Source organism: Ciona robusta, chromosome 2 (genome assembly GCF_009617815.1).
Source record: "Ciona robusta chromosome 2, ASM961781v2".
NCBI classification, from domain to species: domain Eukaryota; kingdom Metazoa; phylum Chordata; class Ascidiacea; order Phlebobranchia; family Cionidae; genus Ciona; species Ciona robusta.
This window is the reverse complement of record NC_143236.1, coordinates 8,621,946-8,647,276: the sequence shown is the minus strand read 5'-3', so window position 1 is coordinate 8,647,276 and position 25,331 is coordinate 8,621,946. Positions and strand designations below refer to the sequence as shown.

The 25,331-nt window shown below is 35.2% G+C and overlaps 1 protein-coding gene across 2 annotated transcripts in view; it reads right to left on the bottom strand.

The window, feature by feature from the left end:
- The window catches only part of LOC149740915 (neuron navigator 3-like), a 53,792-nt gene extending 32,393 nt beyond the window's left edge, over positions 1-21,399 (bottom strand). Inside the window, exons 1-3 of one of the 2 annotated variants that reach the window (XM_089873452.1) lie at positions 21,381-21,399; positions 13,882-13,980; positions 9,125-9,232 (exon numbers count right to left, since the gene is read on the bottom strand). Coding sequence is in view for 1 of the 2 variants with exons in the window: in XM_089873448.1 (XP_089729574.1) it covers positions 2,975-3,016 (42 nt within the window). In the remaining variant the exon portion in view is untranslated. Of the gene's footprint in view, positions 1-2,974; positions 3,070-9,124; positions 9,233-13,881; positions 13,981-21,380 lie in introns of those variants that run through there. The other variant, XM_089873448.1, reaches the window with a different exon arrangement.
- Between the last annotated feature and the right edge of the window lie 3,932 nt (positions 21,400-25,331).

The following is a 25,331-nucleotide window of genomic DNA, read 5'->3' as shown; positions in this document are numbered from 1 at the left end:
TTTTAATAGAAAGCTTCTAAAAAATAAATTTATGATAAAAATATAAATACAAATATTTTCCTTTACTTAAATAGGGCCTGTTTTAATTAGTGACTGATAAAATTAAACTCCGTTTAATAAAACCTTTATAGCAGTTACCTTTTATAGGCTTTGCTGCGCATTTGTGCAATTCTTTGTACAATAGTGGTAACTTTAAGCTATTCGGACGATGATCGTCAAATAGCCGATAAAGTTGGTTTTAATCTTTTACTACTACGTATTAAAATTTCCCCCAAAAATATTTTTTTTAGATTAAGAACCCGGTGATTTTGGACGTGAATAAACTTAAACCTATAAAGTTAATTTCCTCTTCTTGGTCAAACATATCAATTTGTTGCTTCTGTATCGAACTATATCGGGCTAACCTATTTATATATACAGTAGGGTGGGGAAAGATGGGACACCTTTTACCTCTATTTTCTCGCCCCGTTTAGTAGTAAACAAAGAACTTTCAAGAAATTATAAAACTAAATGCCCATGATTCCTCTTGACTGTTAGTAATTGTTTAAAACACGATCAGGATATTTAGATATTATGTGCTAGAGGTGTCCCATCTTCCCCCACCCTACTATATGTATATTGAAATCTTTACAGCAGTAATTTTAGACGTTAATGAACCTGAAACCCTTTATTTATTATATGAGCGTGTCCACACCTTAATTTAATAATGCGTCTCGAACATGTTAATTTAGTTATTTCGGGGTGTGTGTCAATACACTTTTGGTATAGTTATCTAATACGCATTGAAGACGCCAAGACAGTGCATTATTAACCCAGACTCGTTATCTTTTATTATTTCTCTTTCATCGTCGCACATATTAAACAATATTAAATCATAAACTGAAATACCACAGAATGTTAAACTTAACATAAAAAAGCTAAAAAAGCTAAAGCTAAAACCATTTGGAAAATACCCAGGTAAAATGATCAACTCGGTCTTAAACTAAAACGAGATACACAATAAGATAATAAATTTAAAGTATTAGTAAAAACTTACATGTGTATAAAGTATTAGAAGTAAAAAATCTGATCTAAGACAACAATAATTTTTTCAAAGAAATAAAAACATTAAAATAAATTCATACCTTATCAGTTATTACAGATGCGACCAGAGCAGCAACACAATATAAATCCAAGTCGTCGACTACAAGTGCGGTAATTACAGTGTGCGTGGATTTATAATGAAATTTGAGAAGTCAGAAAATTCGGCAACAAATTGCAGAACCCTGAAGTTCAGACGATTCGGCAAAAGTTTGTTTTGGCAGATTTAGTCAAATACTCGCTCTCATGGTTTACGGTTTCATTTTCTGGGCCATCAATCAAAATCAAAGCGGCGAAAAAGTGTGTGAATATGCAAGCATTGCTCTCTTGTTTGAAATATGATTATTACGTCTTTGATATAGATATGGATCTGGTATTACGAAAACGTAACAAAGATTTGTGTTTGTTACTGTTTTTTTACAGGAATCGCAAAACTCTATGAGAACTAAATCACCAAATCAGGGTCGGACCATAAATACCTTACAACCGCGGTTCCCAAAGTGGGCGCCGCGGCGCACTAGTGCGCCGACGCAACTCGTCAAGTGCGCCGTGAAAATTTGCAGAAACATTTCCAATTTAGCATGGTCGAGATAATTGATTTGTATTAATATTTTATTGCAATATAAATTGTTGTTTTATATAAAAATCCAACGTGTTTGTTCAATAATAAAATTTAAAAAGTTTGTTTTCGCATTTCTATCTGTACAGTAGATTTGTATATTACGTAACAATGCCAATTATTTCTTTCGGTTTGCAATAATCATGTCCAGACTGTGATACAACACTTTTCATATGCTTAAGTTTCATATGCTTAAACGAGCCTAATCTTAAAATACACGATAAAACTGTAAAAATGCGTTTTTATTTCTAAGACCTTTGGCTAAGTGCGCCGCAAACATTTTGAATAGCTCAAGTGGCGCCGGGTGAAAAAAAAGTTTGGGAACCACTGCCTTACAAGGTATCTCCATGGTCAGGCTTGCGTAATTTGTTACAGTTGATATAGATATCTTATATATTTGTACAAACAGGGAGTTTTAAAATAGATTTCACACACGGGTATATTTCAAGACATAAACATATGATATTAAGTTACATCGGCTTCGGGTGAACACGGGTGACTTGTAAGCCAAAATACGATCCGCATATGAGCGCAATCTACAGGCGAGTTTATCTGCTGTCTCTATATGCGTGTATGTCTTTAGACAAGACACTTAACGGTAATTGCTCCAACCCAATGGCCACTAATGGGTTGTCCAAAATATCAGCCATGCAAAAACAATCATCCACAAAGTTATATACGTGGTTACTCGTAAAGGAGCACGAGGTGTATAAAAAAACAGATAAATTACTTTTGGCCAATTTTCGTTCAAACCTTAAAGTTTAATTTGTGCCAACCAGTTTTAAGTTTTAAAGCAACGTAAATATTTACACTGTGAGGAAATAAACAACAAATAGATATTTCAAAGTTCGCTCATATATTATAAAGTTATTCTATTTGTATTTTTAGAATAGTTAGAAACCTTGAAAATGAAAAATAAATTATGAAATTGAATATAATTCATTAGACAAAGTATGTTTAAAATAATTTATAAAAAAAATTGATATGACGTATTTTATTCAACATGTGAGTGAGGTCCTTGTCAAGAACCTTGGATTTAGGTCTGATTTGGCCCGTTACCCGTATATAAGGTAACATACGTTGAAATTACAATCTACTTTATTTTACAATCACCTTTTCACATGACAGGTTTTCAAAGCATCCAATATAAAAACTAAAATGTTTCATTTGCATTCACATTACAGATATTACACCTCAAGGGCGATTGCTTCGTCTTATTCAAGAAACGAAAATCGATTAAGACATTATCACGTAATAATATATAAGATATTTTACCTTAGTCATGATGACGTTGTTTTTTTCCCATTGCCACAACATTGCAACGTCATTATTTAAATTTCCTAATTAACTTTAACCATAACACCTTAAAATACACAGACATGATAAACAATGCTAAATAAACTGCAACTGTCAGGCATATAATCATCTCTTCCGACAAATTTATTTGACGCACCCGCATTTCAGGTCTCCACAATCAGGGTACCCATATTGAAAAGCAACAATCTCCATACAATATGTAATATATAGTAGGGTGGGGTAAGATGGGATAACTTTTTATTTCATTTTCTCGTCACACTTGGTAGTAAACATAAAATATTCAAAGAAAAATAAAAACGTATCCTCACGACTAACACAGACCGTTGTTAATTGTATAAACACGATCAGAATATTTGGATGTTATGTGCTAAAGATGCCCCATCTTCCCCCACCCTACTAAATACAGGTGCCCTACAGCGTGGAACGCAAGGGGGCTAGGACTTGGATCAGAATGAGCTCATTACCCCGAAACCCCTTGTAGTAACCAGGTTGTTAATATAACACGTTAGCAAGTTACCGGGACAGCCCCTAAATAGTTACAACTTACAGAACAACAATATTTGAAATTTACAGCGGTGCAACAAAGTAGTTTTAAATAAAAGAAGCGGCACACCAAAGTATCTCCAATGTTTAGTTCAAGCGGCACACCAAAGTATCTCCAATGTTTAGTTCAAGCGGCACACCAAAGTATCTCCAATGTTTAGTTCAAGCGGCAAACTAAAGTATCTCCAATGTTTAGTTCAAGGGTAAGATAATAGTCAGCGGAAGTTGGTCTGAAAGACGTTTTGTTTGTTTTGTGACCGATAGCGCGCTATAAGGACAATATAGACATAACAATAAATCGGAACTTCCTGACTTTTATTAACTAGTATTTATCGATATTTCACAATAATAAAATTCGAAACCTTATTTTACGAATGAATTTAACTCATTAATCTTCGCGTGACGGAGCAACGACAGTCGTTATAACACGGGCGTTCGGTTTCATACACCTCCTGCCAGCTTACGAGTATTGTGCTAGCGATTTCTATAACTACAAACGAGATGGCTGCGTACCAGTCTGTACTTCAGATATCAGCTTGCGGTTGAAGTTGTGTTTTAATGCTGCAGAAACCCGCAAAACACAACTGTTTGACAAATAAAGATCGATTGAACATGTTCGTGCCCATTAACATATACGTGCCCATTAAATCCCAGTCTTATATATCTGACATAGTTGATGACGTAGGTATGATGTCTGTTCAGCATAAACTACGTCGTTTGTGGTCAGACACCTGCGTTTAATAACTGCGCTTAATACTTTAAGTCGATGTCGGTTTTGTCTGAGTTAGATTGATCTGATATTACTTTACATCGAAAAGATTAAAGAAAAAAAATTAATTTATGTCTATATGACTTCGACTTGTGCAATACGTGGTTCGAATGTAAGTGTATTCAAATCTGAGCTACTTTTCATTCAACCGAATGCGATTAACCGGAATTTGAAATCAAGACAAAACTGGATTAATCTAGAATGATTGACAGTTAAACCTGCTAAGTGGAATTAACACTTTTTTTAACGACATTGGCTTTGGATTCTAGATTATGAATTTGCATATAGAGAATTGTCGACTACCCCGTTTTGCGACCCCATTTAAAATTTTCAAACACGTAAGTTGAGCTAGCGCTTGTCTAACGATATTGGTTGGGTATTTTGGATTGCGAGTTTAAATCAACATAACTGTCAAACATTTTAAAAGAGAATAAGGCATGGACCATCTTACCCCAACCTACCATGCATAAACGAGTATTACAGGATTCCCATAGAATCATAGACCGTTGTTAATTGTTTAAAACAGGATCTGGATATTTGAATATTATGTGACAAAGGTGTCTCATCTTACCCTACAGTAATATATAGTAGGGTGGGGAAAAACAGGACACCTTTAACACAGAATATCCCAAAGTCCTAACTGTATTTTAACAATTAACAACGGTCTATGAGAGTCGTGAGGATACGGTTTAATAATTCTTAGAATGAAAAGGTGTCCCATCTTTCCCCACCCTACTATATACTAATTTGCAGACGCTTTAACGTTTATTAAACAATTAACACCCCATGTGCTCATTAGAAACTTCACTTATCCCACCCTCATATACATCATGGCTTACAAGTTATAATTACCGCGATAACCAGATATAGCGACCACTAATAGACATGCCACACTTCAGCTGATATTTCACAGACCTAACTTGCCACGTTTATATGACGTAGCAATAAATGACGTCACGACATAAATATGCAAGTCATCGTGTCCGTTTAGCAACAAAAATCAACACAATGGGCTATAAAAACAAACAAAATAATTGATTTTCGCCGTTTCTGATTTAAACGCCATAACCGCTATAGTGTTACCCGATCGTGCTAATGTTTAAAATTTCTTTGCATTTATTCCGTAGAAATTAGCAGCTCCCACTTCCGCTAATTCTATTTTCACTTAAAGCAACGGGACTTACACTGCATGTTTAATTACAGGTCATCGCTTAACATTAGTGGCGATACTAAAAGAATAACTCGTAAGTTGCAAAGTTTAGGCAAGTTACATTAAACTTGGAAAGATTACAAAAATACTTCCTCTTCATGCAACTAACTGCCCTACATTTCTACATACTTTAATACGAGTTATCGTTTAACGTTGTATATGTTATTAACACAATAACTTAAATGGGAAAAAAATAAAAAAAGTACAAACTTCTACCTAATGCAACTAACTGATACATACTTTATTGTACTGTACACACATCGCTTTATGCTGCAGGGTTTAAGCTCGGTTTCAATGACAACGCTATGAGTCAAACTTGAAACGAAATACAACCTCCATCTTTCCTTTAGAGGAACGCTAGATTGAGGTAGCATCGTGAGAAAATGTACGAGCCGTATTTGGAAAGACGATCGCGAGTTTGTTGTTTTCGAATTTCTGTCCGATCTCGAAGGTGGTGGAGCAAAACCACTAACAACTATTATTTAAGTTGATGGATTATACGTTTGCTGCGAGACTTGCCCAATTTCGTAAGACAGTTTTGGAATTAATGAAGCAGTAACCATAGGCGGTGTACAAACCGGAATTTAGCTTTTAAATGAATTAGGCTGGGCGTGAAAACTTTAAACCAATATAGATATATCATGAAATATACAACATGCATTCTGCGAAAGCAATTCGTCATTTTCGACAATACATGCCACTAATTGTTGAGAAATCGGGTAATGAGGCAACTCTGACCTAAAATTCCAGGCCTCTGGCGTGCCTTGCTGTTTAACCTCACCCGTATAGATTAAAATTACTGACAAATATCTGATAACCTGAGAAATCGTCCAATTTCGACGCGCAATTTGTTATCTCTAGCCGATCCTCGTTAAACTAACGTCGATCAAACGTAATAAGAGCTAAATATTGCCATAACAACTTAATCATTTGAACTCCACCGTCTGTAACACCAAGGCAAACACGATGATTCAACCAGAAGTCTGGAACATCGTCTACTTTCGAACCAAATATACGTATACCAATACTGCAAGTAATTTACAGTTCAACAAGCATATTTATTGCTAACGTTATAATTATATTCAATTACTTTTTGATTATTTATACTACGTTTAATTACCCTTTTGAAATAATGATACGTTTATAGATATTACGAATATTTTACATTTTAGCAAACATATTTCTAATTTTATAACTCAGAATTATTTTTTAATCACCTGCTGAGTAACAAATATATGTATCGTTTTAGAAATTAACTTTTGCTGTTGCGTATCTTGCCGTTCTAACCATATATTGTTTCGTACGTTTGTGGGATAAACAACAAATGGTGTACCGGTTCGCAAAATAAACGACCAAAAGTGTAACTATTTTCAAAATGTAACTATTTTTCAGAAAAATTAAACAAAACGTAACAAACCAACTAATCTTTCAAATTACAATACCTAGATATCTAAAATATCTTTGCCTCTCAATTAATTTAATCTTGCAAAAAATTATCTAATGCAACTTTTGCTGCAAAACCTCAATTCTGTAATATCTTAGATAATTTGTTTATACTGCCCGGAAATTGGGGTTTTACTTCCTAACAGGAAGCTCCTACTTAAGTTCAGTCACCGCTAAGTTCTGTTTAGATACGTAGGGTGCGACATAACCCTCGTAACCGCGAAGGCGCCTCGCTACTATGATTCCCGTGGTGTCGTACTGTGAATGGGCGCCTGTGACGTCAGATACGGCATTGTGATTGACAAGACATAACTGAAAGTGACGTCAGGAAAGTACGCGAGACGATTCTGGACTAACTGTCGACGTAATAATCCCATTGATGATGTCACATTTGGAAATATCTGCCTAATAATGTAGTAATAGGGGGTAAGATGGATAGCACACAATATCCCATATTTTCTTAATCGTGTTTTTACAATCAACAAGTTCATTTTAAAGTCGAAGAAATACGGTAATAAAACTTTGTAAATATTCCTTATTCACCCACGAATAGGAATATTAAAAACGTGGACCATCTTACCCCAACCTGATACAACATTTACGTAAAGCAGAAACAACGCTTGCCAGCAAAAATATAAGTCACGAAACTTAAAGTGAGAAGTAAAATCATTTCACAACCCAAGTTTAACATATACAAACATATATAAAGTATATACTACTTTATTTAGGAAGTTCCCAATCACTATAAGTGTTGCTCACGAACCTAGTTTAGCCTGAAGTCATTATTATAAATACTTCCACGTTCCACATCCTATGTTAAACATATATAAACGTTGGGAATAACATTTGAAAAGCTCCTACCCCTTATTACGAGTGTGGTTTACAAACATAGTTTAGTCTGGGGTCGCCCAGCATAGCACCGGATGTTACTGCCTTTTCCGCCGCTTAGCTTTATAAACCTAACGCGAATCGTCGCGGTACTGCCTTTGTGATGTCATAAATATATGTTGTGGTCAGAATTATGGGTCAAGGGTTAAAATAAAAAAATAATAAACGAATGATACAACATGAATTGCATTTACGTTGTTTGAATACTAAGCAGCTTGGTTACGATTTTGTATCATTATATAACAGGTTACTCTATAAGGGCGAGGTCCTGTGGGGAGGCAAGCTAAGGATTTTGGAGTTAAGGGCAGACTACTACCCAAAACACCACGACGAATTGTAACATATACTAAAACTAAGATTTTATGCATTTGTAAAACAAACAACTAATGTCCGATATACACAACATACATCGTATTACAGTCGCTAGTTGGTGATAACGAGCGCAATAATCCAATATTTAGTTTTGACGCGAATTTTAAAACCGTTTTAAGATAAATTAGGCTAAATTTAACAAAGAATATTATTGTTCATTCCTGTCTATCAGTATGAGTAGATAATGTGATATTTAGCTAAGGGGGAGAGGATAAAAGGAGACTTAACAAAGTTTGTAGAATTAGTCCACGTTATCTAGCTACTAAGAAAACGCGGGAAAATCAAATCAATCGTCGCCTCTCATAGGCCAGTTGTCTGCTGATAAGCATTGTGACTGAACAGAGGGCATTGTGACGTAGGTTGGCTCTTTAAAACAGCGGGCGACGTAACAAACGAGTAAGTTGACAAGAGGTTTAGGCTTAATAACCACTTTAGAAACTGATTGACAAGCATTAGGAACATACTTTTTAGATTTAAAGCAAATTCTTTGCTAGATCCTACCAAAATTGTATCGACAAAAGCAAAACGATAACAAACAAAATAGTGTAATAAATATTAGTGTAATAAACAACTGAAACATTATTTCTAAATACATTTATATAGGGGGGAAATGTTAATTTCTAATTTGTGACTTAACTAACAGTTAAAAAATTTTAAAAAAACAACAAAACAATTAATTTTTTCCAAAAATAGTTCGTAAAACAAACCTATTTTAGAGAGTTATAAGTTTTTAGGTAGAAACAGAACATAGTAATATGACCTGTGTTCTTATAACTGTGTGTAATGTTTTGTTTACAGCATGCATAAAAAGCATTAAGATTGCTCGCAGCGAAAAACTGGGTCAATACGAAACGCAATCAAGTTATAAATATCACAGACTTACCGATATTGATTACTTTCCACCGGAATTCCCACTTCGATTATATTCCGGGTATTTTTCTTTGCCTAATATATTCCGCTTGTATCATTTGCACAGTGTGTTGTCTAATTTCTGTAGAAAAAGTAATAACTTACACCATGGGTGGCGGGCTGTAACATTATTGATACAAATTCTAAACAAGAGCAAACTTTCCCTCCCAAGTCATTGTTGCATAATAGTAGGGTAGGGGAAAGAACAAATTTAGCACATAATGTCCAAATATCCTGATCGTTTTTTAAACAACTAACAGCGGTCTATAGGAGTCGTGAGGATGCGGTTTTATGATTCTTTGAATCTTTTTGTTGACTACTAATTGGGACGAGTAGAATACAAAATGTGTTCTATCTTCCCCCGCCCTAATGTGGTATTTATCCAGACACAACAGTTCAGGTTTGTCATATTGTCACCCATTAATTCTACGGTCTACGGTAGTGGTTACGTTGCAAACTGTATACAACCTCAAACCTTTGGCTAGCCCTACATTTGGCAAACTCTTTTAACTGGAAACTATGCATTTTTTATTCTAATCTATAAGCGTGCTACTGCAAGGTAAACCATGGGGACATGTGATTAGACAAGCAAAGCTACCCATTACCCCAACACCAAGGGTACTACCCCAAGAACCTGATATTGAAGCCTGTCGCTTCCCCGAAGGTAGGCGACAAGGGTTTTAATGGTTTGAGAGATCATCCCTTGAGAGCTCGACCAAGGTTAGACCCTCAGTCGACAAAAAACAAGTAACCGAACAAATTCTAGCTCTTAAATACCAATTATACACAGTTACCCCATAAGGTTTTAAACCATACAAACCTAAATGACAACAACACCATGACCACTACAATAACTTCATCTGCTATTAATCTTGTTTCACTAACTAATACACAAATGTCATCACTTTACCACCTCAGCCCTACGTTAACTTGTCACTAACGACGTTACCTCTAGCGCGGCAACGTTCGAGTGTGAACTCCTTTCAACAATCCTGTGATTAATATCGATGTGTGACGTCACTTAATGCATTATAGATCAGAATGAAGTTAGTTGTTCACGGCGTTCGATTAATTGTAGAACGGGGTGTTCTGATCGTTGTATAAAATAATTTACTCGGAAAAGAAAATTCTATTTTAAAGGGTCCCAAAATACGACCCAAAAAAACATTAAAAAGTTCGCCCTATGCCCTATGCTGTAAGCTTGTAAGAATATTTACTCTACACCAAGTTCTATAGTATAGTAGGGGTAGATGGGACATCTTTAGCCCATAATATCCAAATATCCTGATCGTATTTTAAACAATTAACAACGGCCTATAGTCGTCGTGAGGATACGGTTTTATAATTCTTTGAATGTTCTTTGTTTACTACTAAATGGGAAAAGAAAATAGAATAAAAGGTGTCCCATCTTCCCCACCATACTATATAAAAAAAAATAGTATATATATCATATAGTTAAGGTCTTTAATTTTATCTTGATATAAACTTAGAGCAACCGACCCCTTAAAGGCAAAGGCTGTGTAAACATCCTTAAGTGACTATGTGACTCACTGGCACGTGTTCAATGCTTTTTATTTGAAATCTTAAGTTTAACCACAAAAACTTCATGTGGATTTAACCAGAGTTGGATTTGTGGCCTTATAATATGAAACGTAACACAGAAAATTTGGGTATGGAACCTGCAATGTCTTTTCCATTGATTTACGATATTTTACTGACCTAAAACTGATTTAATAGGTAAAAATATAACTATGCAAAATAAAATACCTAAAGCTGCATTTGTTTCAACTTTCTGAATCATAAATACAGTAGTAGCATTGTGGGGTAAGATGGATACCGTTAGAACACAATATCCAATATTTCCAAATCCTATTTTTAACAATTGAAAACGATCTATTTTTTAGTCGCAACGAAAATGAAAATAAGAACCATTTTCCCCGACCCGACCTGCTATAAATTTAAACCTTAAAAACTTTGCCTGCAATTTCTTAATATTCCACACACACAAAATCGTGCGGTTTTCTGTTCAAACCCTTTTAATGACTGGTAGCCTACCACTCACAGTGCGTGGTGGTAGGGACACTAGAATGACCACTTGCTTAGTTAAGGACCATAAAGCGAGGGTGGTCAGGGAAAACGTCCGGTGACGTCATTATCTTAGTGAATCACAATCGCCGTACAAACTTCGTCGCGATTTTAAGCCACGTTTACACTCAACAGGAATTCAATTGCTTCCCCCCTTTAACAAAATTTACGCCCACGGAATAGTTGTGTCTACGGGAGTTATGCTGTGTTTATACAAAGATAGCAAGTTGCATTTTAGTATATAGGCTTAACGTTAGTTACCTACGAAAAAGCGATACAAACGTTACGTTTTGTCTTATGGGCAGTATAGGCTATAGATTATAAAGTCAAACAAAACACCAATCGTATCAAAGTGCCTTTTAATACGCTTAACCTAAACTGTCTACTAAAATAAAAAGCGATGCAAATTATACGTTTAATTTATGGGTAGTAAAGATTGTTATGTTAAATTATACACCAACTGTTACAACCACACCTAAAGCTTCCTAAAGTAAATCCGAACCTTACTGAATGTAAACAACACGCCTTACTTTGTTCTCTTTCTATCCTTCATCAATTAAAACATCAGAAAATTCCTTTCAAAAGCCGAATTGTAAGGTCCAAAGGCTCTCTAATGCTCACAGTCTGGTGCTCAGTGTCTCGGGAATTTGTCTGGTTATTTCGGAAATCGACTTCCATATAAACGTTCCCAGTAGTGAATTGTAAAATCATTTCATTAGACACCTCCCGGTAATAAACACCCTCACTTTATAGGCCTCCCCAGCTATGTAAAGATAAAACTGGAAAAGTTCCAACGACGCTTCGAAAGTGGGTCACAGGAGAATAGGAAACTTTAAGACTATAAAACTTACAAAAAGTGCGACGTCTTTTATTTTTATCTCACTTTTATAAAATAAAGCGCTTTGTAAGTCGGAATAGGTGTCGTCGTGTGGCAGACAAATCATTGTCCTAATAAAATTCACCACATCCATTTCGCTACCAAATGGGCGACTTTACAAAGCGTTGTTAAAATACGATTAGGAAATACAGGTTTTATATGCTCTGGAAGACGGGTGTTAGATACTGTAACTCCCACAGTACTATTATAACAACTACCTAACACCGCGCACAAATCTCTCCAGCAAGCGACCCTTTAAAAGCGCTGTTAAAAACACGGTTAGGAAATACGGGTTTATATGCTAACGCTAACCGCCCCCACTTTACTGAATATTACCTACGTGTCACCTGGTAGCAACATCAGCGAAATAAGAGCTACGATCTGGCTTTGCGGTGTTGAGTTTTTTTTACTCGAAATCCTTTTCAACTTTAGATGTGCGAAACAACAAGACCTACTTCTACTCTAGTGCGAAACTACGTTGGTAACAATTCGTTGAATCTGTTTGTTTCTAAATTTTACGACCACAAGTGGTAATGCTGCATGTATAGCAGGGTGGGGAAGATGGGACACCTTTCATTTTATTTTCTCGTTCCATGTAGTAGTTAACAAAAATATAAAACCGTATACTCACGACTCCTACAGACTGTTAATTGTTTAAAACACGATCAAGGTATTTGGATATTATGTGCTAAAGGTTTCCCAGCTTCCCCCACCCTACTATATGAGTAATAGCTTTTAACCTGACCGAAATGTTAGTGGAATTATGTTTTACCAATAAGCCTGTTTAAACAACTGCAGTTTTACCGCTAAAACCCCTCTTTTTTTCTTGTGCATTATTTGATATTTGCTACCGCACTCAAAAGAGACTAAAAAGTTATGTTATGTATACTCAAGTTGTGCGTATATTATACCTCGCGTTTTTAAACTGTTGTTTTGTCGTAAGCCTTCGTCACGTTGTTTTTAAATAAAGTCCTTCGTTTTCGTTATCAGAAAGAACATCAACTACACGAATGGGCGGCACAAAATTAACAGTTTTTACAACAATGAAAATTATTCAAGGTAAAAATATAACTGTCACGAAAGTTTTAAAGTAGAAACACAATCAAAATCGCTGCACTGTATCTAGCGTTTCTCTGTCCTTCTCTATGATGTCATAATCAACCTCGTCGATTATCTGTGTTCTGGTTCTTGAATACGAATCCATCATTCGTTCCTTTATCTGCCATTGTCTGCTTACACTGAACAACTGGTGCCAATGTATCCAACTGTAGCAGCAAACGAACTAAGCTTTGTCTATCTACTTAAGAACTCTGGAATGTAAACTTAAACGACTTCTCGTCAAAGTCAAGTACATTGTGTAGCTGACTCCTTTCAATTCACTGAATAAATGAGATCAAAATACTACGTCACAGCCCAGGCATTTTAATTGGGCCCATGAGCTCAAATAAGCGACGCTAATTAGACTGGCACACTGAATGCTTATATTCGATAACGACCCTTTTAAGTGTGAGAATAAAATAATGATAGAACTACCAACTGGGTTATACAAACTGTACACTATATAAAATCTAATATACAACAATTCCATATCTTCAATCTTAATGATATGTTTTTGGAATAAAACACGCAAAATGTCAACACTAATATAGTGACGTATTTGAAACATATAAATAACTTTAATTTTACAAATCTTTCAAATTAGAAATAAGAGCTTGTATAAAAGCATGCCCAAATGACAAGACAATACACATTACAAGTATAATACTTACGTTTTAGTACGTTGGCTTCATTTTTTATTGCACTTAGGGCTTCGGAGGTATGCGGGTCAGTAAACAGCACAACACGGTAATGCTATCACAGTTTATACCCTGTAATGCGGGGAATTAGAATACGTTATAAAAGAATATAAATATACCTGAAAGTTAACGTTAGATAGCAGCTGATATAAACAGATATAAAACCGTTCGATTTAGATATAGTAGGTTGGGGTAAGATGGTCCATGTTTAAATTCGCTTAATCGTTCTAGTTTGTAGTCCATCTTACCCCGCAGTACTATCTATACAAATACTGAAAGTATATACATAGGCCCTGTCTGTATAATGTAAAAGAGAAGTTTGAAATTTTGAATAATGCTCGGTTGCTATTAAACAAACACTACCATAACAAGTCTATGTCTGTCACGAGTCATTATAACTGGCTTGTGCTGTATATGTAACTCAAAACCGCATTCCCTGAAGTGCACAGTTGGCGTCTATTTTGCATCTAAAGTGGAAAGAACAGCCACTGTTTCTACTCTGAATAACAAACCTACTGGGTTGGTCGTGTTTGCATTTTACAAGTACTTGTTGAATCGTACGCACGCACAAAGGCTACAAAGCACAAACACAAATGTTTGCTAAACACCAAAGGTGTGAAGGTTTAACGCCCACGCTGGGGGACTTCCTATAAATTGAAATACGAATTGAATGACTAGATAAGTCATTACTGTGAAAAAGATGGGGAAAGATAGAACACCCTTTCATTCATTTAAAATACGATCAAAATATTTGGATATTCTGTGTTAAAGGTGCCCCATCTTTCCTCGCCTTGCTATATTCGTATATACGGTTCTAATTATGTACAGCAGTGGTTCTTTAGCATTTTAGGCTCACGGTACACTTGGGTCCTCCGGATCTTTTGGTGGCACACCAAATTAAGAAACCGAGTATTATACAAATTCAACACAACAGCTACCGAATCCTTTCTATAAATTATGGCCAATTAGTGAAAGTTTCGCGGCAAACCAGAGCCATTTCAAGCAGATATTTCCTGGCATAGACTCCGAACAACCCCGGCTTAGACTCCGGACTTCAAGGGTCTCGTTAATTAAGTAAACAGAAACGCTATTTCCAAAGTGGATGGTAAACATGCAAAATGCAAAGCAACGGAAGAAGTCTTGTCAGTTTTCTCATCTAATAATAAATTCATGAAGCAAATCGACACCGGATGTTCTTTGTTGTAAGATTGACATTATCTAGAGATATGGTCCAGACTATTTTGGCAAAACAAGATGCAAAAGTGAAGGTTATACTTCTTCTACGTTACTTTAAAGCCGCAAACGTAAATCTTCAAACTTAAAGCTGACAAATCCTAACCCACAAATGGACCTTGAACTACTTATAACCCTCAACTACCAGGAAACCTATTTAGTCGTTTTGATTTTTCGGATTTAAAGTTTCATGGTACCGAAAATGACACCCTGCTCAAACACGATAAAAAACGTGACGGATCTGCTACAAGACTTTCATAATCTCTTCATTTAATTACACGGTCTCTTATCAAGAGTACATCTATTACATAATTCGCTTTAGTAAGCCGTAAGCCAGACTTTGCACTTGAATGCTGATTACATTACTTTCCACGCTTCAGCAAACGTGATACACAAATTCTTGATTAAATTGTAACGTCACAATGGGCATTATTCGCTAACGATGCCGCCTTTAATCCGTAACAATCGGCTTTATTGCGAAATTTGTCTTCAAAGAACCGACACACAAGAGGGAAAGGTCCAGCCAGTCATAGAAACACCGAGTAGTCTAACTGCCGCCATTGTGGGTCCCATGAATTCTACAAATTTCGGGTCTAAGTTTTAGTTCTAAGTTTTTAATTAAATCACCAAAAAATATGTATTTTCCCGACACCCGCTGTAATATTTTGGACACAATATGGCGGCTAATTTACCTTCCACGTAACAATAAGCAGTAGTTCTTATGTTTTCAAAGGCTTTGGTTCAGACGAGTCGAACCCATACTCAAACAACGCATTTGGATTATTTTGGACACAATATGGCGGCTAATTTACCTTCCACGTAACAAGAAGCAGTAGTTCTTATGTTTTCAAAGGCTTTGGTTCAGACGTCGAACCCATACTCAAACAACGCATTTAGGACATACAAGCTTTAAGACGTGACTAGCCTAGCAGAGCAAACTAAAACTGTTAAGATACGGAAATTAAACACATAGCCGGATCAATCATTACCTTGATAAATTAGGCGTTTACACACGGCTATAAAAGGTTGGATATATTGCCTGTAATGTCTGAAACATCGTATGTAATGTAATAATATGTGCACACATGACACTTACGACCGCTTGAAAGGTTTTAACTGAAAGATAAACGACATATTGAAAACTGACTTAGTTTGTAACGCTTTTTATTGTTACAAAATACCCAAACAAATAACTCTGATATAGTAGGGTGGGGGAAGATGGGACACTTTTTCGTTTAGTTTTCTCTTTTCATTTGGTAGTAAACAAAAAACATTCAATGAATTATAAAACCGTATCTTCATGACTTCCACAGACCGTTGTTAATTGTTTAAAACACGATCAGGCTATTTGGGTATTATGTGTTAAAGGTGTCACATCTTCCCCCACCCCACTATATCTATATATTCTGTAAATCTGGCCCTGTCCTAGCACTCATACCGTTGAAAGATTCTAGTTGCATTACAACTAAGTAGAGACTGCTACTAAATACGAGGCGGACAAAAATCAAGTCCCAACAGTGAGACATATATTCCGCCAATTTCTTGCCGTTTAAATATAAAAACAAAAATATATTTGATTAAAGAGTGATGAACCTCTTAGTCTTTTTTCTTTCCTTCTTTCTTTTCTAAACCATTAGTTAGGCTATATTCTTGTTTTCTGCATATTTTCGCACTTTACAATGAACAAAAATCCTATTTCTCCGACTTGGCCTATAACCTACACACTGAATGTTAGTTCTTCTGAAGCGTAAAATGTTCGATTAAAACATTTAATGTAGCTAACCATCTACGGGGAAGCCGTAAAATTCCTTCTAAATAAGTTTTACAGCAGTTTTATGGAGTTGTAATCGTTTGCAACAAAAGCGTCGCTAAATTGGCAAGCGGGCAACATCTAATTAATGGCGACGAAGACGCCGCTAACAACTGCAAAGTTGTGTGGGATCCAACAAGGCAATAAATCAAACAAGAGCGAATACAGAAACATGTCTTCCTATCTGTGTGGTTTTGGACTTTCTATTTCTGTACTATATGGATGAGGTTCTATACAAATACAATATGGCACAATAAAGCACAACATGGGACCTGAGATACAGGCAAGAGTTAGCGCATTTATTCTACAACCAGCAGGGTGTTACAATTCATTCAGTGAAAACTTGGTTGAAGCAATGCTTTTTGAGTATCTTGCCCAAGAAAACATCGCCTATTATTATCCCTATCAGTACCAAGCATGGAACACGCTATCCATAAACGCAAGCGTCCAACCACTGAGCCACGCCGTTCGACTACACACTCTCCAGGAACAACTTTTAAAACTAGCCCACAGAAAACGACCCGCCATCCTTTTCTATTGTTTTTAGCATCACATCCCATTCACACCAACATCCTGCACACAACATAGCGTTATTACACTCTAACCCTCCAACACCCTATAGGCCTATGCAGTTAGAAAGACGCCTCATCTCTACGAACAGGTGCAGACTACTTATGTTACTTGAACGCTGAACGACGCATCCTATTTATGGTGTCAAGTGCTAGATAGTTATAACTTCTGTAGAGTCAAATGACCGGGTTTAAAACGTTTATTTTTATCAACGTTAAAGTCTTGCCGAAAGCCATACGAAAAATTGGAACCAAATTAACAATTTTAGATAAAAATTGATTTTAAACTAAGCCTAGTAGCAGAAGTTACAGAGTAATTTAACTTCTATACATATGGGCGATATAAACCTTTCGATAGTTAGTTCATACAGAGGGAAACCGATACGACTTTTATATAAAAGAAGCGAGCAAAATACATAAGTCGTAATACAAATATATTAGGGCGTATATCTAAGTACTTACTAACGAAACCGATATTACAAATGCAACTATAAACACCAATATAACTATTAATTACAAATGCTCGAATTTATAAGCACCGACAATTTTATAACCAATTTACACAAAAACCAGGCATAAGCTTAGCGACGAAGAACAACATATTTAGCAACATACGCTTATTGTAGTTTAATAACATAAGGCGAATTACAAGCCCGTATAAAACACACTCAAACTGAACCTTGAGACCCAAGTTGAGGTTTGCAATGTCGTTACAACGTCCCAAGTGCCTCGCTACAGCTACGCTGAGGAAATCGCATGAAAAATTTATAAAGGTCGAATAAGATGGGCGTCGTCGAAAATTCTATTTCTGCAATCCTGATTGGATGCAGCGGAAACTCCGGGTTTGCAAGCGATGAATGTTGTTTAGATTTTACAGCTCAATTTACAAAGTTACCAAAACATTTAATATTAATATGAAGACCATTTATCCTGTTTAGATTTTACGGTTAACGATTTATAACAAATAGGAATAACTTGCAATAAATTAGGCATTGGTAATATAACGTGTTTTAACCATTTCATTTGGATGTCAGATCCCGCCGCTTGTTTTAATTAATCTAATCTACGTATCTTAATGCACATTTGTCTTTCAATTAAATCTTAATTTGGTTTAATTGAAAACAACTACATGTGCGTTTATTATTGTATTGTAAGGTGGCCATGTGGACTTTTACTTATGTAGTTTTTGCCCATAACGTATTGTAATGCGTAACGACTGTTGATTTGTAGTTGATATTTCTGTTATATTAGTTATTTGATACGTATAAACAAATATAATACATACGTTGCATTTTAAATCACCGCTAAGGAGTTATTGACTGCAATGTAAACGATCACAAGCCCTATAGACACACATACAACGATTGCATATTTCGATTTGATCATACAGGAAACTATCGCTTCAATAACTTCCGGAACAGCAATACCAAACAACTTAGCATATATAGTAGAATGAGGTACAATGTGATGTTCTATTTTCTTGTCCCGTTTGGTAGTAAACGAAGAACATTTCAAGAATTATAAAACCGTATCCTCAAGACTCCCATAGACCGTTGTTAATTGTTTAAAACACGATCAGGATAGTTGGATATTATGTGCTAAAGGTGTCCCGTCTCCCCCCAACCCTTTTATATATATATAAAGGGGAAATCCTGGGTAATTATCCAGGAAACGGCTTTTAAGGACCACAACAAATCTATTTCTAGATAGATTTTAAACAGCGTAGAGACGGGAATTAACGGTAAACGACATACGGCACAACGCTCTTATAGATACAATGTACCAATAAAAACATCTGTAAAAAAACAAACATTCAAACTTCTTACACAATTTTTTTCAATATGATTTCAACTTGAAAACAATTTGTTTATTTTATTATTTATCCTGGCTTAAAGGAATGGATTACGTATCGTTAAGAAGATTTAACCTATTTCTTTTACTTCCTAACGTCCTGTTATAATTGAATTGGCGGCTCTAGCAAAGCAGACGGTCATAATCTAATCAATGTAGGATTAAAATCAAATGTGTCTGACATCTGATTGATCTGATTTCCCATTCATATAAACAGATACATTTACTACAGAACAATAACCAGGATTAACAAAAAACTCAAATGCTAGCTTACAACTAGATTGTATCCGTTTAAACATAAACTATATTCTATCTACCAATTTTATTTCCATCATTATACAGTGCATTATACAAGAAAGGTTTACTTTCAGACTTTATGATTTAAACTTTGCATAAAACACACCATGAGTTTGTATACCTACAACAATAATTTCTAATATTCTGCAATACATTTACATTATACATTTCTAGTATTCCATCCATGATAAAAACAATTCATTTTCATAGTTTGTAAACGTCTTAACACTCTTAAGTACACATTCACCAAATTTCGCAAGCTTTTCAAAACTTTATAGTCATCCGATACTTTGACAGATTCTTTATAAGCAATAAGCAAGCACAATAAACCTTAACATTTTGTTGTATTCTATGAGTCTACAAAACTAGTTTTAACTAAAGAGGTCTTTTTACTGTAAGATATAATAAAAAATCTAAATGCTTTGGTAACCGTGGAAACTTCCATATTAAACTACAACATTGACGTTGATATGCAAACAATATAAAAATCTTTGGAGTCCATAAAACCAAGATCAAATACAGTCCTACTGAGTCAATAAAGTGTCAGACACAGCTGTGTAATAGATGAATAGTGACCATTAAAAGTGAAACAGTTACTGCACCTTAGGGAAGGGAAAGGATATAAGTTATTTCTCCCAAGAGTAAAGCCTCTGCATCAAATTACATTCTGGGAAAATATTTTTGGAATGACTGCAATATTGGATATTTTGACCGATTAAAATAACTCTAAATTCTATATTGATATTTTGGCAGGAGTCAAAATCATCTTTGAAATGTTGCATTTGCCAATAGAGTAATTGTCAATTTCACTACTAAATATTTTATGTTTAGCCATATCTTCTTACATGTAACTTTGACTTGATATTGTGCCAACAAAGCCATTTACTAAAACATGCTATCTGATATTTCTCATGGGTTAATCAAAGGTTAATGAGCTGTGAGGCATTAAACTAAGCTATAATGTATCAATTACTTTTATCACAGACATATCTATTTCACATGCAGGAATTTTATTCAACGAGATCCAATAAACTAATGTTCAATCAAAGAAATCAATAAAATATTATCTCATATTTATATTACTTATAATTCAATTATGAAAAGCAAAAGTAATCTGATATAACACAGTACAAACTAAATTTTTGTTCTAATTAAACAACACACACAGTGATAGGATGGTTCATTGTTTGTATGGTTTTCTATTCTTTAACCATGGAAAACAAATTAATGTAAAAAGCAGAAGTAATCGCATCATGGGTACAATGACACTTAAGAATACTCTACGTTCAATTTACATTTCATTATATCTTGGTGAGGTATACCATAAGGCTCAGGATGTAAATCAGAGTTGGTCCATCACTCTACACCATAGTGTGTTCTATGGTCAGGTTATATAAGTGAGATCCTATAGCGTGACACACGATCATTGATCCTGGGCTAGAGCTGACTTGTTACCATTACCCTACATTATGGCTTAACTAACAGTTAGAACACTACATTCACACTTGGTGTAGGGTACATTTACATGTAGGGTACATTTACATTCACACTGTAATCATTTAATATAACTTGTTAACAAATACGCCGAAACTAGTTGCTGTAAACTGTGATATAGAAAATTAACAATTTGAGCCGAAACAACTCAAAAACAAAACCTTTTAATAATGCATACTCACTACTAAAAACTGACAAAAAAGAATTAAATAACTTACGTTTTACAGTTTCTAAGTTACTTTCTGGTTTATAGAATAGATCTATACGTATTTAACCCAAATGTACAAAATAGAGTTGACGCTACTCACTTCACATGTGAGAACACTGTTGTTGTAAACATACTACACGCATTAAGTAAGACTTTATGATATCACACAGAACCTTGCTTTTTTCTAATTCAAAATTGAGAGCAATCAGTATACATTGATTAAATTTAAAAAAACGAGAGAATACGAAAAAAAAAGCAAGCATAAAAGGCTCGTAGGGTATTGAATTAAGTAACAATCAAAATCGTGGTGCCGCGCTTCGTGGTTGAGTGGTTAATAATGGGCACGAATTAATTTAACACAAACAACAACAAACCAGAGTTTAATAAAATCTAATTTTAATTTTACGGGTTTTGTATAGGTCACGCATGGAAGACATACTGTGGTAGTTTGTATTTGTACAAGAATTGAAGACGCCAGATTTTTTTGGTGAAATATTTTGCGCGACAAATTCACGCTACCGACAGGAGGTGGAGACAGTACGCTACCTTGCGGTAAAATGAAGTTTTTCTAACTGCCGCGTGTATTAAATACAGCCGTGTTGTAATCAGTCTCGTTGTCCGACACGCGTGAATAAAGTTACATTGAAACTTATTAAGTCTAAATTTTCATAGCACCAGTACAGTTACTTTTGTTTACAACCGTTGCATCGAAATTTGAATCATATCTTCCCTCTATACTCAAGAACTTTTGTATTGAATTCAATTCTTGAAATCCAGCACAATGTTACCAACTTGGTAAATCGTAAGCGGGGCTTCGTTGTTTTAATTTGCGTTTACGTTCTCTTTCTTCAATGTTTTAATCGACCATTTCTCATTGGCTATGGTATTCAAAAAGATAAATAAAACATATGTTATATAGTAGGGTAGGGAAAGAGGACAGATTTATATTAGATTTTTCATTTGGTAGTAAACAAAGAAAAATCATAGACTTATAAAACCATTTCCTCACGACTTCCATAGATCGTTGTTAATTTTTTAACACGATTTGGATACTTGGATATTATGTGCTAAAGGTGTCCCGTCCTCTTCCACTCTACTATATGTATCTTCCACTAAACCACAATAAAACTAGTTGTATTCAAGCGTTATTGGTTTTTTGATCATCTTTTCATTTAAACGCAAATTAAGTAAATGATCTCTGTGAGGAAAATTGGAATAAAAATACACCAATCGACTTTCCCTTGTGTATTGGCGAGAACTATTAGCTCTTTATGAAATATTTAAATATCAAAGGGATTGTTTACTTTGAAGTTGGCATAATAAACCAAAAACTAAGCCATAAGCCGCGTTGAAAGAGTTGTAGTTGGGGACTGATATATAAGCCAAACTGAGCTGAAATATGATGAAGGAGTATAGTTATAGGACTAATAAATAAGCTATACTAAGAACGAAACCTCCTGCTTGGTATACATTATGTGTCCACATGTAGTAAAGAACGTATACGTATATTATAGCGTTACCTTATAATAGGCTTTCTTTGCATCTTTGTTACCCTCACGACCGTACGCAGTACTACCATATGCCCGCTGTCAGGATTGTATGTTGCACCTTTTAGCTGCAAAACCTTGTGCAAGGATTTAGAAATGACATACAACGAGGTATACAAACGGATGTGTTATTTGTTGTTTACCTGTCGATTTGGCTTGCAGTCAGCAGAGAATTTCGTTTGCAGTCAGCAAAAGATTGCTTACTCCTTAAATATAAGATTTAGCTGTTGTAATATTCGGTGCATATAGAATAGATCAATGCTATTACTGTCAGTATAAACAGTTGCAACGATTCAGTTGCATTTTAAATAAAGCCAACATAGTCGTGTTGATAGCTACATCAGGTTTCTTGGGTCATCCGAATAAACCCAAGTAACCGTCAACCCGTTTGTCATTTTAGGAAAAATTTTGTTCCTTTTTGCCGAAGTTCACATATTTGTTAAAATGCACACAACCTATTTTTTAACCAGAGTAACGACGATCATATTTGAAGCAGCAAAAAGGTCAATATCAGCGTAATAGTCATTAAATATTTCTTTTTTTTACAATAAATTGGGCCAATATTTTTTAGTAGAGTTCAGTGCTGTTTATGAGATTTTAATTGCAAAACACGTCAACAAAGATCCCATCAACAGGTCTATTTTCGCGGTAAAGCCGAGTGCAGTGAAGACGAATTTGGTTTTGAATTATTTAAGCAAGATTCCACAAAGGCAATGCGTGTGGATTTGAATATTGATTTATCTTTATATAAGGTTTGCGAAGCTTCTTATATGCTGACTATTGTCACCTAGTAATCGGGCGTGGTTGACTGTAGTTAAACTTTTTTTGTACATAAGATTTTATAAGTTTTTTGTTAAAAGTTTTGTTAAAAGTTTTTTTGTACATAAGATTTTATAACCTTACGCGTAGGCCTGCGCTATGCTCAGAACTCCATAAAAGCGTTGTTCATTGTTTAAAACTTAAGATGTTTGTATAAAACTTGAGAAACTCGAGACATATATGAGATATTATGTGCTAACGGTACATTAGGTTACCACTTTAGTGTTGTATTGGGCCATAAGATGTTTTTAAGCATCAGGCGTACGTTAGTATAAACATATTAAATGTTAGCTGTTGTGCTTAAATCCCGTAGAATATAAAGTAATATTTGAACTCGTATACGATATGAATAGCCACTTTAACCTAAAACGTATTTCGTAATAAAGTTGGAAAATTGAAATTGAATTAAATAAACTTTAATTTTTGGGTTTGAATTAATAACTTTGAAAGTTAAAGCTCCGTGACGAAAGAACAGCGATTATTACAGTGGATTATGACGTCAAATGACGTCAATAATGTATTTTGGTGCAGTAATAGATCTCCGTGTAAAATAACTACAAAACTAACATTCTTTGCCTTAGAACAAAATTATCTTTCTAGTTGAATAATCGGCGTGATTGGCATAGTACTATGACGTCACATTCCATTCGAAAACGTCGCGCGTCGATCGTGCGGAAACTCGGCCTTGTGACGTAATAAAAGGGTGTATTTTCAATTTTGGGTATAAAAAGGATGGGTTTCTTGGCCCCATTCTCATTTATTCTATTTTTGCGTAAAAATGTGCGTAACTACCCACGTTGTTACATCACAATGGGGTAAACGTCAGAATCATCTGATACATGGCGAATGTGACCGAACAAACACTCAAGGAAGTATGGAGAAACGCAGGTCACCCCGTAGTGATATACTCTATATATAATGTGGTAGCCGTGGCAAAATAGGTTTGTCGGCATGCACCATGAGCTATGTAAGCCTGTAGAGTAGGTTAAGTCAATTAAAAGGGTGCGGGGCGCAGTGTTAGCGGTAGGCGACCTATGCGTGCGCTATATGGTAACATATTTTGTTTTTTTCACTTTCGAACACGACTGGCAAAATCAATTTATTAAAGCAACGAATAGGAGGGAATTACCGGCAAAACTACATTCGTTCAAAACGCTTTGGGTAAAAGGTGTAGAAAGATACTGAGTTGAAAAGCGCGCCTGTTAAACCGTAGGATAAACCGCTGTTAAAATGGGATTTTACTATAGAGACTCGAACATATTAGCAAATTCATGTAAATATTATGTATATTGTATGAACTTGTTTACGGTAACAGCGTTAAGAGATCTATCTATGCAGTAAACAAGCAAGCAACGTAAGCGAAAGTAGTTGTTTGGTTTGTGTCAGCGTTGTACAGCGTTCTTACAGCCTTGATATAAAGCGGGAAAACGACAACAGAACACCAGACTTAGCTCGAATAGTTCTGCGTTTCGTCTTTTATCGAAGTAACGGTGTAATGTTTCATTAAATCTGTATACGGCTTGTTATAGCGCATTGGTAGTGGTTCAGTAGTGTAACTTGAGTGAGGCACATGGTTGTACAAACACAACATGAAT